The sequence below is a fragment of the Numenius arquata genome, chromosome Z (assembly GCF_964106895.1).
Source record: "Numenius arquata chromosome Z, bNumArq3.hap1.1, whole genome shotgun sequence".
NCBI classification, from domain to species: domain Eukaryota; kingdom Metazoa; phylum Chordata; class Aves; order Charadriiformes; family Scolopacidae; genus Numenius; species Numenius arquata.
In genome coordinates this window covers 41,671,964-41,689,148 of record NC_133616.1, presented here as the reverse complement: position 1 = coordinate 41,689,148, position 17,185 = coordinate 41,671,964, and the positions used below count along the sequence as shown (strand labels likewise).

Here is a 17,185-nt window from a genome sequence, read left to right as displayed (position 1 = left end):
CTTTTTCTCAATAGTTGCCGCTTTTCTGCCCCTATTATTCAGTTCTCAGAAGCTTCTTCCAGGCAGAATTTAATCAAAAGTAATTCATAAAAGCCCTCAGTTTTGCTTTCCTTCACATAGATTTAACTCTTACTGAAAACATGGGCTTTTATAAGCCAATTAGATTCCTAAAACCATACTACAAGCAAACAAACAAAACCCTCCAAAAACGTATTTCCCCTCATTTGGATGGATAATAGTACATTTATAAGTACGATGTCTTATTTTGGCTAATGTCTTGGGAGGATAATACATTTGTGCTTTGGCAGATAAATAAGCCTTCCCAAATGGTTGTTAAAAAGCTTAATGTGACCTCTCCCTGTAAATATTGAATAGTTAGTAAGCAAAATTAATCATTTAAAAATACGTATTCATTAATTTGCCATCCTTCTTTAAATAAGCTCTTCTTGGCATCTATTTTGAGCCAGCAGAAATATGGTATATTTCTAGGAATTAGAAGATTGTACCTAGTTTATAAAGAAGCTATCACTTTTTTAGGTCACACATGGCATAAAACTTTTTTTATTTCTCCCTCAAGGCATGTTTCAAATAGTTACTCATCACCATGGTATAATATGTCTGTGGTTTCTCTAGAGAAAATAATGTTGGGTTGCTATCTTTAACATCTTGGGGCTAAATTCGTTCTTGTGTGACCCTGTTCTAAACAACAGCTTTTCATCTGATAATATATTTTGCCCCCTTACTTTAATCCTGCCAATTCTTTACTCTAGACATAAAGGGATTAACAAAAACACCCAAAAGAAGTAGGTAATAGGGTATCATGTAGCTTTGCATGCCTAGGGTAAGTCTGAAGCTCATTTTCAGAGTTTACTTCCAAGAAATGAGGTAATTGTTTAGAAAGACAATCTTCTTGGTTGGACAACACACAAATGCAACCATATAAGTTAGTTGCAATTTTTTCAGAGGAAAATTCCTGCTGGAATCATTCATTATTTTGAAAGGGACCCTCCCAGTCCTCTGATATTTCTAGAAACACCAGTTTGAAATAACTGCTTTTTCCTGTTACGTGTTAGTCAGCAGAGGGCACTCTTCTCCTTTAAAAATGAGAGAAAATATGGCTTAAAAATACAGAGACGAAATGCTTTTCTTTGCAATGCCTTTTTTTTGTTTAACTTACCAATTATAATTGTGAAACTTGATATGATAGAATTCTGTACTGGAGGAGGACCACGAAGATGATCAGAGGACTGGAGCACCTCTTCTGTGAAGACAGGCTGAGAGGGTTGGGGTTGTTCAGCCTGGAGGAGAGAAGGTTCCAGGGAGACCATAGCAGCCTTCCAGTACCTAAAGGGGTCCTACAGGAGGCATGGGGAGGGACTCTTTATCAGGGAGTGTAGCAAGGACGAGGGGTAGCGGTTTTAAACTGAGAGAGGGGAGATTTAGATTAGATTTTAGGAGGAAATTCTTTACTGTGAGGGCGGTGAGACACTGGAAGAGGTTTCCCAGGGAAGCTGTGGATGCCCCATACCTGCAGGTGTTGAAGGCCAGGCTGGATGCGGCTTTGAGCAACCTCGTCAAGTGGGAGGTGTCCCTGCCCATGGCAGCAGGGGGAGTAGATGATATTTAAGGTCTCTCCCAACTCTAACCATTCTATGATTATTCTGTGTAATACTTCCTCTTCTGAATTGAAATGGAGATGTGTTACGTGATTCCCTAAAAAGAACCTGCTGTTTCCCTGTGCCTGAACACAGGTTCACCATAGGTTCTTCTCTAGGTTGTAAATGTAGTGAAACTTGTGCAGTTGCTTTCTGTAAGCATAGTGGCTGAATTTCTGAGTTGCCTCAGTCAACAGGCTGTAACCTCTGCTCTGTGAAGAGGCAAACACTGTTTTCAGTTCTAGCTATTTGAATCCATGAAGCCAAGCAAAGCTGCTATTCCTCTGATCCTTAAAAAAACATCTGTCATGCAAGATTCATTCAGGCTTCGTTCAGGAGTGAGGCTCAGCAGGAGTTCTGTGCATCTGTACGCTTCTTAAGTGACAAATCACATAGTGAAATGTCCTTTTATTTTTTTTAACCCACTTACTGTTGTATTGCAATGGTTGACTGAGGTTGTGGATTCTTGTTGGATTGTGAAGTACACCAGTTATTTTGCTTGAAAATGGAACGAAAATTTCAGCGTGTCGATGTTTGTGTAACATTCTTTTAAAAAAAATTCAACTGTACCACTATACAAAAATGGTACTGCAGAAAAATTTGCTGTTATTTGCAATACTGTTACTGAACACCATTCTTCAAAAACAGATGCTACGACATGAAGCCTGCTGTAAAGTTCTTAAAAGCTCTGATGCATGTAAAGTAGGAGAGGACTATTTTAAAATTTCAGTGATTTATCCTAGCTTCTTGAGAAGTCCCTATAGAGAGACTGGCTGTTGAATATTCTGGTGTTTTCTTTTTTTTAACCCCTTCTGGATTCCAGGTCCTTTTTAAAAAAAATTGTTTTTCTGTGGGCCAAGCAAGTGGAAGATGCTTTTCGTGAATGATTGTGAAGGGGCACTTTTGGTTTGTTACGATGTTGTCTAATGCTTTGAATGCTGTTTCCTGGTGTGGTTTGTCAGGCACATGTTATCAAACCATATGCATGATGAGGAACTGTAGTAAAATGGAAAGTACGTCCTTGACTCTGGGGTTGGCATTATTTGCTGCTCACTGCTGTTAAAAACTGCTGTAAGTCTGTCCCAGTTTATAGCAGCTGAATATATAGAGAGATTTCTTTGAGTTTACCAGATGCAAGTACACTTGTTCCCACCTCTGTATTTACTGCATGTAAGCTCAATGCAGTAGTTTTAGTGATACTTACCTGGACTTTCAACTGGAGTAACACTAAGAAGCAGTCCAGTGAAAATAAATTTAATTACTAGAAAAAGATTTTACACACTTGGGCTTGTCCATTATTAATTGTGAGGACTTCCTGAGGATGTAAATTGTGGCTAGTGACTATGTCAAAGAGAAGAAGGTTGGATTTAGTTTGATGTTCAGGTTAGCAATATTAGAACTCAAATGCTACAATTCGTTTTGAACTATTTCAAAACTTCAGTAGATATCTTCCACTACTGCCCTGGGAATCTTAAGGATTTATCTGAACCAAGGTGTCAATCCCAGAATTTTTGACACCCACTTGAAAACTTAGCAGTAAAAGTAGCATTTGGAAAACAAGTCACAATGTGATTTTCTGGGACTATTTCATTTTTAAACCAAGTAGTAAAGTAGCTTTGTAATCCAGTCCTCTGGATCCTTTTTTACTTACATGGCCTGTATTTTACTTGTTGCTCTTCTTCAAAGCAAGATTAGGCAAAGCCTGGAAAACAAACTGACTCGCTGAATTGATGTAATGCAGTCCTAATCAAGCAGTTAAATGTATATAAATGAATTCTGTATTTAAAGAAGTGAAAGCCATTGTTCATAATTAGAATATAATGCATGTACATTTTTAAAAAATATTTTTGCAAAAGTGAATGTATTCAAGTGGATATATAGGCAGGTTATGTTGAGCAAGTGGTGTTCCTCAGCCAACAGTGTGCCCAGGTGGCCAAGAAAGCCGATGGCATCCTGGCTTGCATTAGAAAGAGGGTGACCAGCAGAAGTAGGGAGGTGATTGTGCCCCTGTACTCAGCACTGGTGAGGCCACAGCTGGAGTATTGTGTCCAGTTTTGGGCACCTCAGTACAAAAGAGAGATCAAGGTGCTGGAGCAAGTGCAGAGGAGGGCAACGAAGCTGGTGAAGGGCCGGGAGAATAAATCTTATGAAGAGCGATTGAAGGAGCTGGGACTGTTTAGTTTGAGGAAGAGGAGACTGAGGGGAGACCTCATGACTCTCTACAGCTACTTGAAAGGACGTTGTAGAGAGCTTGGTGCTGGTCTCTTCTCACAGGTAATTAGCGATAGAACAAGAGGGAACGGCTTCAAGCTGCAACAGGGTAGGTTGAGATTGGACATTAGAAACAATTTTTCACAGTAAGAGTGGTCAGACACTGGAAGAGGCTGCCCAGGCAGGTGGTTGAGTCACCATCCCTGAATGTGTTTAAGAGTCATTTAGATGTGGTGTTGGGGGGATATGGTGTAGGGGAGAACTTTGTAGAGAAGGGTTGAGGGTTGAACTCGATGATCCCAAGGGTCTTTTCCAACCTGAATAATTCTATGATTCTATGAATTTCAGGGCAGAAAATCTAGCCTCCCAGCAAGACAAAAACAATTATTTGGAGGTGAATTGTTGAAGCAGTTGAAAAGGACATGGTAGTTGGCTGATCCATAAAGAGGTTTCTGAAAGTCAGCAGTAGAATTTGCCCAGCTCTGCAAAATAAAAATGTTGTCCAGAGGGTAAAGTGATTTCTGTTTCCAGGATCCTCAGCAGCAAAAATGACAGATTTTTACAGCAGATGTCAGGATAGTATTCAGGACCAGTGTGTAAAAATTTCAGCTAGGGTGCTACATTTATTACCAGCAGGAGATGTGAAAGTGCCTAATTTATAATCCATTGCAAATGTAACATGCTGCACACTCAAGAGGTAACTCAAGAGTAAATATTAAGTATGATGTTTTTTTAGATAGGTCTTTGCAACCCGCTGTTCAATTTTTGGACATTGATGTGATCTTCCAGCTCAGCTTTCTCAGCCATGGCGATATTTGAAGAGCGTAACAGCCTATGTAGCTGTTAACAAGCAAAGCTGTAATGCTTAAAATGGTCTGACCTCATAAAAATGTTACCTAAGAAAGAAAGTAGCCAAAAGTCACGTAGAATTCTTGAGGATCTGCCTGAAGAATTAGACCTGATGAAACTGTTACAAGAGAGATCCTATCATTTTTTGTTTAATAGATCTGATACTTTATAGATCATATTTTATTTTATATCTGAAAATGAAGCAACTAGATCTAGTGAAAAAGGTGAAGGGAGAATGAATAACTAAAATCTGAAGTTGAAATTTCTGTTAATCCCTTTCACATCTGTCGTCAGAACATAGAAAAGATGGGCAATAGAAAGGGCAATAGAAAAGATGTTACCTCCTATGGAGCTTAAATCTGTGTAGCCAAGAGAGGGAGTGAGAACTTCCCCTGTCCCTTCCAATCACAGTTATTTTTGGTTTTAGCTCCTGTTCTTCTTAGAGCAGGAGCACAGAGAGTAAAAGAGGCTTAGAAATCACTGTGATGTTAGTAATTAAATGTAGTCAAATAATTTCAAAGATTGGAACACATTTCCATTTCATTTTGCTTTTGAAAAACAAATTTACAGGTGTAATTTTTTTTTCATCAAGTCTGAAGTCTCTGAAATGCCACTATATCTGAAACGGCACTATATGCCTGGTAAATTTCCTCGTATACCAGACTCAGGCAAAGCATTGGAGATACTTTGGTAATTAAGACTTCCATGACAGAGAACAAAAGCTCCAGCACGCTACAGTTATGTGTCCCCTGCTAGGCAACCTGGAGCTGTAAGATTTTTGAGCTGTTCCTCAAAAGTTACGTACAATTTCCCATCTTCATGGAAAAGTTTGCCTGCAGAGTTACCCTTTATTTGTTCTGTATCTTACTACCTGGTGACGTACTGCTTCTTCACAGATTCGTTGAGAATCGTTAAAGGACGGTTTAGTGATGAGAAGTTAGTGAAAGTTGTGTAATGCTATAATCATGTTGTGTAACATGTATGCGCGCCATTTTTTATGTGAGGGTTTGTCTCGTGTTGCAAACGTGTTTGATCAGCCCCGTGAGAGCGTTACTGAGGTGATTCTGGAGTCCACAGGTTATCCCATTTGGGCAGAGAGATTGTTGGAATATACCATGTCAGGGGTACAGTAAAAATTAGTGATACTATACGGTATAGTATATAGGCACTATATTGATGTTATTCCATGTCATCTTATGGACTAGGACTCTCTGTGTGCATGCTTATTTGCAATGAAATGGCTCTGTGCAAATTAGTGTGAAATTCTAATGGATTTCAGTTCACCCAACTGAGGTTTCATCCTTTCACTGCGAAAGAATAAAGAAGCTGTTACACAACCTTATTTCTCCCTTTGTGCCTGCGTAGTTGTGTGTATCTTCACATTGCAAGTGGAGCCATGGTGAGGACAGTGCTGCTCTAACAGGTTTTGTCAGGCTCTGGCTGCTTTATGTGCACATACTGATTGATAGCTGCAGCATTCTCATTCTTTAAGTGATACAATGTGCATCTTTAGTTTACACATTTTAAGTTCAGCCTATCAGAAACCACTGAGATTATTCCAAGTTGCTGTGGCGTTGTCTCTCTGTGGTTGAGATTTTGGAATACGTAGGTAAAATAAATGTCTTAGCACATTTTAATAAAATGTAAAACATTCTAAATTAGAGATGTTTAATGTACATTGTGGCATGATTTTTAGGCTGGAACATGTAAGGCTTGTGTTCATGAACACTTACAGCTGCATCTGCGTTTTAATATAATAATATGTATATATGAAAATTGCAGGGTAGAATGGGCTGGGAGACCTTTAGCTATCAGTTAAATTATAAACTTTGTGGATCAGGGAGTGATTTCAAATCTCTATTCTGAGATTTTCCATATTTTTAAAAAATGTTATAATTTTGGACATTTGCATATCTAATTCTTGAAAATGAGCTTACTAAATAGGCTGTCCAGGTAGGTCCCAGCTTTTAAAAAATAACTGCCGTAGAAAAATTGAATTTACTTCATGCGTGAGATTGTATCCGTAGTTTGGAGTGGCTTCCCTGGCCCTGCATGTTTATCAGGAATCAGGCAACTGAAAAACATGCTGTGCTTTTTGTCTGTTTTATCCTTCCATTTTCTGTGGGGTCATGAATTGTCCAGGAGAAGTCAATGGCCAGTCTTCTGACTGCCAAGATTTTGGGATGCTCTGTGGGCATTCTTGCTCCATATAAAGGCTACAGAAGAGAGAACACAGCATTACTGCTTTATGGCTTTTTGGTTGATTAAGCTTTTCCTCAGAGATCTGGGTAATGTCTCATTCTGGAGACTGATGCTGCTTTACAGAAAAGAGATGACTGATTTAGTTCCTGTGACTGTAAAGATGAAATGGATATTTGGCACCAAGTATTTTTTTTTCCTGAGCTTATTTGGCTAACTGCTATTGTTCCCATAGTTAACCACTGTGGTAATTCAGTAAAATGTTACTTTGAGTAAATTAGTAAACCCCATCTTAATTTAAATGTACAAAAATAGGTAAAGAAAGCAAGTACTTTGTAGTAGTGTAATGCCAATTTATTGAAAGAAGGGAAGTCTTGTGCAAATCCTAGCCACGATTAATGTAGTCCTATAGCGCCAGAGAGCAGAGTCTTGAAAATGTGAACCTTTTTCTTAATAATAGTCTGAATTGCAAGAACTTTTTCAACAGTTAGTTTCCCTCTGAAGTAGATTGTGTAGGATCCAGGTATCTCCAAGTAGCTTTGGGAATCCCATCATTTTCCTATTACTGCAAAAATAAATTGAAGAAACACTTCTCCTGAAGGCTTAAATCCATTTCCTTCCTCAGCCTGGCAATGTCAGGATGCATATTCTTGTGTGATCACTGTAGGTTCTAAAAACACATGGTAATCCATGTTTTTTGTATATGGTGTGTTAAGGCAGATTGAACATCATATCTTCACCTTATCTGCTGAAAGATGTATAAGTCTACTGTGTTTTGGTTGAAGGGAGTGATAAGAATATATAATCCTGCCTCAGAATTACCGTTTTTCCCCATTCTGGAGACATACTGTTCTAAAACAATTCTCTTGAAATTTAATAATACACTTAAATAGCATGTTATAGCAAAATTTAAAACTTCCTTGGAGCAGAGAAGAACCAAAACTGAAAAACAAACAAAATGAAAAAATAAATAGTATTAGCAAGATAAATCACAGAATTAGAAAATCATGTGGGGTTGGAAGGGACCTCTGGAGATCATCTAGTCCAACCCCCCTGCCAAAGCAGGTCCTCCTAGAGCAGGTTGCACAGGAACTTGTCCAGGTGGGTTTTGAATGTCTCCAGAGAAGAAGACTCCACCACCCCCCTGGGCAGCCTGTTTCAGTGCTCTGCCACCCTCGAAGTAAAGAAGTTCCTCCTCATGTTTAGGTGGAACTTCTTATATTCAAGTTTGTGCCTATTTCCTCTTGTCCTATCCCGGGGCACCACTGAAAAAAGACCATCCCCATCCTTTTGACACCCTCCCTTTAAGTATTTATAAGCATTGATCAGATCACCCCTCAGCCTTCGCTAGACTAAAAAGACTGAAGTCCCTCACCCTTTCCTCATAAGAGAGATGCTCCAGGCTCCTAATCATCTTTGTAGCCCTCTGCTGTACCCTCTCCAGTGGCAGTGTGTGTCTTCGGTTCGATAGAGGAAGCTTCCTGTGCCTTGCAACAAAATAAATTTTTGTTTTTCCTTCAAACCTTTTACAGACAATTTGTACATTAGAAAGCTGTGCCTGAACTATCTGGCTGTAGAAAGCTGTGCTAAATCTTTGAAACCTGTTACTTGAAGGAAAAATGTCTTCAAATAATCACAGAGGCATTTGACTAAATTGAAGTGATAGTTTAGATTAAGTGTTTTTTTTTTTACTCAGGGCTGTGTAAAGATGTGTGAGTGTGTGTTTGTGTCTGGATAATACGGTATCATATGCCATTTAACACTCCTGTGACTTGTGATGCAGACATAGAGGCAATTTCTAATAATCTCGCTTTTCTTTTTTAGTAGTAACTTCTGTTACGTTTGTGGTAGCATTTAAGAATTTTTTTAATCAATCTCTCTAAAAGGCAAATTCCTTCCCTCCTTTCCATTCTTTCAGCTACCACCAGAGTCTAAATCTGTGAAGTTGGTTCACTAGGCATGATTTCAAAAGCATGTTTTATGTACTCCAAGATTGTACCTGAAAAATTAAAAATGAAAGTTTTTTGTGAGATGAGCTTAATTAAACATAAATTTCAATGTGAATGCTTCATCCATTTCATGTAAATACTGGATTGGAGACAACATAGTCTGAAATAAGGGCCCATATGTATGTTTATTAATTTACTTTCTGTCATACTACCATATTTAGCAATATTTGTCTTTGGATACAACGTATCATCACTCATTAATAATTTACTCAGTAGTCTTATTTATTCTCCTTCATTCGCCGTTTACTTTAAGTCCTTCCCCAATATATCAACATTACTGTTTCCTTCCTACACCATCACTAAGTTCATTCACATGAATACAGATTTTGGAAAAATATCCATCTTGGAATATTTTGGTGTTTTACCGTCTTTTTTATGTTGTCCAAGTGTCCCAGATTCAGTTGCTAATGAGTGGTTCATTTGGTAGAATGGATGGGTAGGTATTCTGTTTTAAAGTGTCTTTTAGCATGAAGGATAAATAATATGCTGATCCATGTTGAGATCTATATACTTTCCATAAAAAAAAAAGTGAAGTTTTCTGTTCTTCCTTATTTCTGGAACTCCCTGTAACTGTTGTCTCATTTTTCCGTTTTCACAGTCTTATTCATGGTACTTGATTTTTCAAGTTGCAAATACACATTGGTGATATGGCCAATACAAAAAATAATTCCTATTGATGTTCACTGCATAGGAGCTGTCTGCAAACATAGAAAATGACGTAAGTTTTACTGTTTTGTTTGTTTTGAATTAGGCTCATGCACAGTTAGTTCGAGAAGTCGATGTAGAGAAGGTGTCAACTTTTGAGAACCCGTATGTAGATGCAATAAGAAGCTTATGGAATGACCCTGGAATTCAGGAGTGTTATGACAGACGACGGGAGTATCAATTATCAGATTCAACTAAATAGTAAGTAAATGGTGGCTACAAACAACTGTATATCATTTTCTGTTTCTAACAAAGTAATTTTTATTTTTTAGCTTCTTACACTGTATGTCTGTATACATGTTTGTATGCATGTGCAGCACAAACGTACCTGAATGTACTCTTACTAAATTGAATTCAGAGGATACTTTAAGGAGTGGAGTACACCTAGTTTAGGATTATATCTGTGTTTGTGTCACAGAATGACAGTCTGTGATCATTTGAAGTCTTAAAGTAAGGTTCTAAATAGGGATAGTTAATCACTGATGGTTTTGTTTTCTTTTGTTATACCTGTTCAAGCCCTTACTCTCCTCTGACATACACTTACAAATGCAAGCTGGACAAAAATACATCCATGTAGTATGACAGTTGTGAATACTGGGAAGTGCAATCACAGTAGGCCTCTATATAATTCCTAAAAATGATAATGCCCCTGAACTCCTGTTTTCTTAGGTTTTCCCCTTTCCCCTCACAGATTGCTTTTGCAGTCCTAGTGGTGAGGTGAATAGTATTAAGCAAGTGTTCTTCTGTTTTACTGAACTGCTTACTTTTATGGAAACAAAGCCTAAATTTTAAGGGACACGACTGCCAGGAAGACAACAGAAAAGCACTTTAAGTTAAACCATATTTGTTATAGGTCAACAATAAAAAAAGCATATGTGACTAAACTATGTCTGAAATGTTATACCTTTAGTTTCTTGGGGCAGGAATCTGATAAGATAGCACTGTGAAGTTTAACATTGGAATCTGAAGACTGCCTGAGTATTGACGCCATGATACTCAGTTACTCTTGAGTGATGTAGCATATAGCTCAAATAACATTTCTTGTCTGTTGTCAAAGAAGTGGATGATGGTAAGGGTGGTGACCTTTTCATGTTGACCAATGTTAAAAAACACAGCATAGTTATTAGAGCTGTGGCAAAAACTTCCATGGCTGCCACATGAATATTTGTATTAGCTATGAAAATTATTCTGATGCTATCATTGCAGCCTCCATTTGTCAGGTGTAGATTAATGGAAGCCTCTTACTAAGGAAAGCGCAGAAGAACAGAAACGCACCATGAAGCTCCCCTTAAGGTCATTGGAACAGGGCTATAGACATGGGATGTCTGGGATGATGTTTATCTGCACAATAGTCTGAGGATTCTTATCTAGCACAATACTTTATATGTGATTTAGTCAAGGCAAATTTATTACTATCTTGCTGATGCAGTTTAGGTAGCTGAAGACCTACGGATGCATGACGTAGGTCTCCTTAGATTTGTTCCTGTGCTATCACCACACCATATTCTTCTCCTGCTATATTTGCCCCATGAATAGGATTCCTGTTGTCCTGTGCATTTTGCTGTCCTGTGGAGCTGGTTACCTTCCCAGCCTACCACTTTCATCATTTGTGTATGCATATTTTGGTGCAGAGTGGTACAGAGCACTGTGGCATTTCTCTTGTATTATTTGGATTGTCATTCTCCCCAAAGATACCATACTGTGTTTTGGTTTTTAGTGGTAAGAAAAGAAATAGAATATTACAAAAAGTTAAAAACTTCAGGATGCATAAATGGTGACAAAATTTCAGGGACAAGTTACTGACTATACTTTCATATTGTTTCCATACTGAAATAAGGAGCAAGCATAAGTAGAAAGTGAAGCAGAGCTTGTCGTATACTTTGAATTTCTTGTATTTGTAGATCCTAAGTTGTTTCTGCAACAAATGTGAAACTGTTTCTAAAGTTGAAATAAATGTTGGTGTTTCATGTGCTTGCCTTAGAGGATGAAAATAGAATTACTTACTCTTCAAAGTAGGAAATAATCATCTGATGCTACTTCAGATCAGATTGTGCTAAATACCATAGTTTTGACCTAGTTCTAATGAAATTGTCACCATAATGGATCATTTGATCATCAAAAATAGTAGGGAATAATTCACTAAGTAGCTATAGAAACATATTGCTAGTACGTTGCCTTGCAAAAGGTAAATTACTAGTTGATTGGTCATTTTTCAAGCTCAACATGTTTAGCAATTTAACAGTTTTTGAAGACTTGGTGACTTTAACTATATTATAGTGCATACTATGGATTTCTGCAAAATCTGTTTTAAATTGGAATTGTGAATCGCTGCATATGAGCCTTTAGAAGACCCTGTCATATATTTGTGCTTGCAAGTAGAGTTTTTTCAGGTATGTAAGTCCAGTAAAAGCAATTAGCAGAAACCAAAGAAACATTGTTTCAAGAATACAGCGTGTACGTTCAGCAATAAAACACACAAAGAAAATTTGATAGCTTTAAATCCCTGTTGTGAAGCAAGAAAACAAAATGCTTGAAAGTTGCTACTGGGATTCACAAGACAGTAATACAAAAATAAGCACCCAGTGCCCATTGACTTGGTGAGCCTGAGTCTCAGTGATTTCTTCTGACTTGATGAAACCAAAATGGTTTGTTTTCCACCAGATCTCTTGTAAGCATGTGTGTCGATATTTTAAAACATACGTGTCAGTATGTGACATGTTCTTCATCCATCCGTCGTGTGAGCCTCTCATCTTCTCAGTAGTTTTCCCCTATGTTTTTATAGTGGTAGTATTTTCAGTCCATTCCCTTGCTTTGCTTCTTTTTGTCTGTCAATGTCATTACATGTTGTGTTCCTAAATCTATTCCTTTGTATTTTCTGTGTCTTCTATTGTTTCTAAATTCTGTTTCTGTTTTCTAATATATCCTGTATGTTTCTGTACTTTCTGTCATCTTTTGACCTGCTTTGTCATTGTTAGCTACACTTTTGATGTTGTTATACCCACTGCTAGTACCCTGGAAGAATAAATCAGATGTGTGTTTAGCAGAACAGATGAGGGTAGGGTCTAAGAAAGATAATTTCCTGCATCGTGAGAGTTGATTTGAAGCTCTTGGAGGCTGAGCAAATACATTCCGTTCTCTTTCCCTTACCATTGGATGCTCCAGAGGTTGGGGGTGTGTGTGTTGTTTTTAAAAGCAGTTTCTAGACTTCTCTCTGGTAAAGTGAAGAGCACATCAGGTAAATAGAGATTATTTATTTCCCGTATACATTATGGGGTGACTTTTACCACTAAACCACTTGCCTTTAGAGATACTGCTCACAGTGTGAGACAGATATAAACCAACACCACACTGTGGGATTGCCTTAAGTAATAGCTGTGTGAGACGAGATCATTCAATGTGTACTGTACAGGGTGTCAAGACCTTAACCCAAATGTAAACAGGTTACCAGTCAATGGTCTGATTATATCATGGCTTTTCAAAGCCCAACAAAAGGAGAGGCAACAGTCTTACTGTTGTCAGGAAGAGAGACAGTTGTCATAAGTAACATTTCACATTTATGTTAGAAGTTAGAGAATTTGGGTTGCAACTAGAATTTGTGGAGATTCGTCACTGTTTTTCCTCAATATGACAGTGAGGGCTTTCCTTTCATGAAGAAAAAGTAGGAAGTGTTTAGAACTGGAAATTTTCCCAGGAAAGCTTCATCTTTCTCTGGTCCCATAAAATGGAAGTATTATGTCATTATGTACCTCCAACCAAGGACTTTCTAGTTGCTACACAAACACATAGGATATCTGTTTTGTTTTGTCTATGTCTGTGTTTTCTAACACTTCAGATAATTAAATATAATTTTCCCTCATGTTCCTACCCCACTGTGTTAGCTATGCCAGTGGGTATTTAATACCCTGCTTTGTTATTATTTAATGCGCTGCTTTATTAGTCATACATGCCCTGGCATTCTCTTACATACACGAGTGTCCTTCAGGCTTTTGTGTCTGCATTTGCTATCACCTTTTAACAACTTAGTTCCTACATTTACACAGCCGTGCATGTACCTCTGATGATGTGAGTTGAGTTAGCTGGACATTAGTACAGAAATACAGATTTCAGTATTTTACCATGTAATAAGAGCTCCAGGGTGTGACTCTGGGGACATCTTCAGACTATCACTGATTGTTAACAGGGAAGAAAGAGATAAATCCTAATGATCTCTGCTTGTTAAGGTTCATGTTTCACCTTTTGTGAAAGCATTGCATGAATTGTAGTGCTTTGGTCATCTGCTAGTTTTGTATGACCATATTCCGTCTGCATTTGAAGTTTTTGTAACTTCAGCTAAAAAATTAATTCCTTCATACCTGTCTGTTAAAACAGTTTGCTTCCAAGTTCCACTTCTGCAACAGGTGCATTTCAGTAGAATTACTATGTGCTAAATAGGATGTGCTTAGGGGCACACAAGAGGAAAGATCAGTGTATGAATCTATGTTTTTACTACAGCAGTTTACTGCATTTGCTAGTGTTGCCTCTAGCAATCAGAATATTCATTCTTCGATTTCATAAAGCTCTGGGGAATTCTTAGGGCATTATGGGTTTGTGTGAGCATTTCAGAAGGACTAATATTGTCCTAAATTGAAGCCTGCTATGCAGCTGACACGGGTATAGCAAATTATGAACAACTGTCTATGTGATACCTGTCTAAGAGTCATTTGTTGGGACTGAGAAGACCATCTACTCATCATTTATAAGATATGTAAGCACATCATTATTTGATAAACATTTTAATACTACTCATTGATTCTTTCTTCCCTTGATTTGTAAAGATGTACTTCAAAGTTCTAAAGCTGTATTTGGGGGCAATTGGTGTTGCAGAATGGTAGACTCTGCTTTTATGTATTCACAGTTTACACAGCCTTACTTGTGTAAGCTTTGCAGTAAGATAAAAACGGCAAATAAAAATGAAGTCTGAAGATTATGATCAAACACTAGCAGCAGAACCATGCTAACCCTATTTTATGCCTTAGCTGTAGTCCCCAAAGAGGTCTTTCTTCAGGAAGGTCTGAAGAAGCATGGGACATCCAATCTGCTGTGTATCAGAGCACTGCATCTTACAGAAAAACTGAATATTATGCAGCAGAACTAGGGAAATTCAGAAGGGGAAGTGGGATTATATAAAGCAGAATACAGCATGTATTTTTTTCAGGATCCTTTTTTCGTGCAGTACTGAACATGTTTTTAGTATCTGTATTATTTTTAAACCACATTTCCTATTAAGAAAAGTTAGCACAAGCTTTTTTTTTTATTATTTGATGACTTGCTTTTTTTAGCCTTTGCTACAGTTGGCTTTTAGCCATGTAGGAAATTGAGGGGAGACAGCTTGGTAGGATTTGGGTGGGATAGGGATAAAAAGAACACAGTGCAGACTCCTTCCTACCTCACTGCAGAGATCTTAGGTTTACCGTGTTTACTTCAAATTAAGATTAGGTAGTTCTGGAAACTGGCCACACCACTTTTCACCAGTTTGCTCAGAAATGCGAACCTCTACAGAAATTCTGAAAACATGGCCTGTACTCATTTATACTTAGCTTTGTTCACAGCTTGTTTGTGTACGCTGAAAACCGATTCCATTTACTGTGCTGCTGCATGTTAGCAAAGAGGACACTTGTGTGAGTTATTCTGGCAGCGCTGTGAGATAGGAAAAATCCTGCTAGAGCAACTTTAAAATTTTGCATCTGTGGAGTTGAAAGACAAGTAAGTTTTATGCATTTTCAAAAATGTAGAAAAAGGCTTTTCCCTTTCAAATCTTGTTTTCCAGCACATGGTCAAAATTAGTGCTAGTTTGGAGTATTCTCATCAGCCACTTCAGTGTTTTGCTAAACAAACAAAAAAAACTCCAGTGCCCCCAAAACCACACTAAATCCCAACAACAGTGTGGAGGGTAGCCCTACCCAATTACAGAATAGCCAGGCTCCAAAGAACAGAGATAAATGAAATCTTCTTAAATAGTTTTCCTGATTAGCCTTAATCATAGACTTTGGTTAAGGCTTTATTTTTACTTCCACCGCCACTGTATGTGTATGAGAGATCCTAACTTAAGGGTTTTTTTGCATTAAACCTGAGAGCTTTAGGGTTGAAAAGATGTAAATGTTTGTGGTTACTATCATACCTGGAAACAGCCAGCCATGCGTTATCTTCTTTCCATGTGGCTGGACACAGTGAAAATATTTGCATATGAAATACTGCTGCTAAGCTTTGCTTTTATAGCTGTGGTTACACTGAAATCCCCCAACAAACTTTATGTTAAACAACAAACTTTGCAGAGTTTCTTGAGGTTTTTCCCTTACCTCTTCCACTGTACTCTTTCCATATAGATTAAAAAACAGTGACGTTCTTTGCTGGCTGGGTGGTAACAAGTCATCTTTACTGGTTTTAGTATGACCCTTTTGTCAGCACCAGTAATTACTTCTGTTTCAACATGTTTGGGTTCGTTTTAGAGACTTCTGGAGTGTTTCTGGTGTCATCCCTTCTCCTCAGCAGTGTGTTACAGAGGCACTGTGCTCCCCAGGGACTTCTGTGCTTACAAGGTCTCACAGGCAGATTCCTCCTAAGCACAAGATTAATTGGTGTGCTAGTGAATATTAATTCAGCTACATCAGTGTTGCATGCTGAGTTTGGGAGGAGTTGTTAGGCAGTACTGATAAATACAGCAATCTCATTTTTAACCTCAGAAAGGGAAATGAGTGTTAGAGACTGTGAGGGTGGTGAGGCACTGGAACAGGTTGCCCAGAGAAGCTGTGGAAGCCCCATCCCTGGGGGTGTTCAAGGCCAGGCTGGATGGGGCTTTGAGCAACCTGGTCTAGTGGGAGGTGTCCCTGCCCATGGCAGGGGGGTTGGAACTTGATGATCTTCAAGGTCCCTTCCAGCTCTAAACATTCTATGATTCTATGATGAAGGCGGTAGCTTTCCTACCTTTGCCTATGCCTTAATGCCTTCTCTTATTTAATTCAGCTATACAGTAAACTTAGGTTAAACTTACAGAAATTCATCTTACAGAATTATTCCTGAGAAAATGGTACTTTATCACCTGATTACTTGCAAGAAAAGTCACACCTCAAAGATGCTGGAAAACATCTAGTAGCTCGTGGCTGGAGGAGGGTGTGTGTTTGAAGTGCTTGCCCCGTGTCTCTTCACGTTGAAGGTGCTTCAAGACCTCATTCACTGAAAGTAAATTCCAGGAAGTTTCAATCGTCTGTGTTCGTTAGGCGTTGTAGCTCTGGGAAATTAATTAGAGCTGAATGTTGATCTGCCTGTTCACGGTGGCAGGGTTTATATTTAACTTCTTAAAGAAGGTTATTGGTTAAAACAACTCTGATTTGTTTATTAAGGTTAGGAGTCTCACTTCTTTGCCTGATTTCTCTATGGGAGAGGCATGTAGGAAAGCACAGAGCCAGTCAGTCTACTCCCATGATCCTGCTACTGCTGTTTATTTTGAAGTGTGGACAAACAGTACCTTTGAACTGAGCTCTCTTTCAAGGGCACCATTAGCACCTCCATAGTCTGGCAGCT

The 17,185-nt window shown here is 38.3% G+C and overlaps 1 protein-coding gene across 1 annotated transcript in view; it reads left to right on the top strand.

The window, feature by feature from the left end:
• The window catches only part of LOC141477341 (guanine nucleotide-binding protein G(q) subunit alpha), a 133,877-nt gene that overhangs the window by 87,187 nt on the left and 29,505 nt on the right, over positions 1-17,185 (top strand). The window contains exon 3 of the mRNA XM_074166471.1: positions 9,675-9,829. Within this exon, the coding sequence (XP_074022572.1) occupies positions 9,675-9,829 (155 nt within the window). The remainder of the gene's footprint in view (positions 1-9,674; positions 9,830-17,185) is intronic.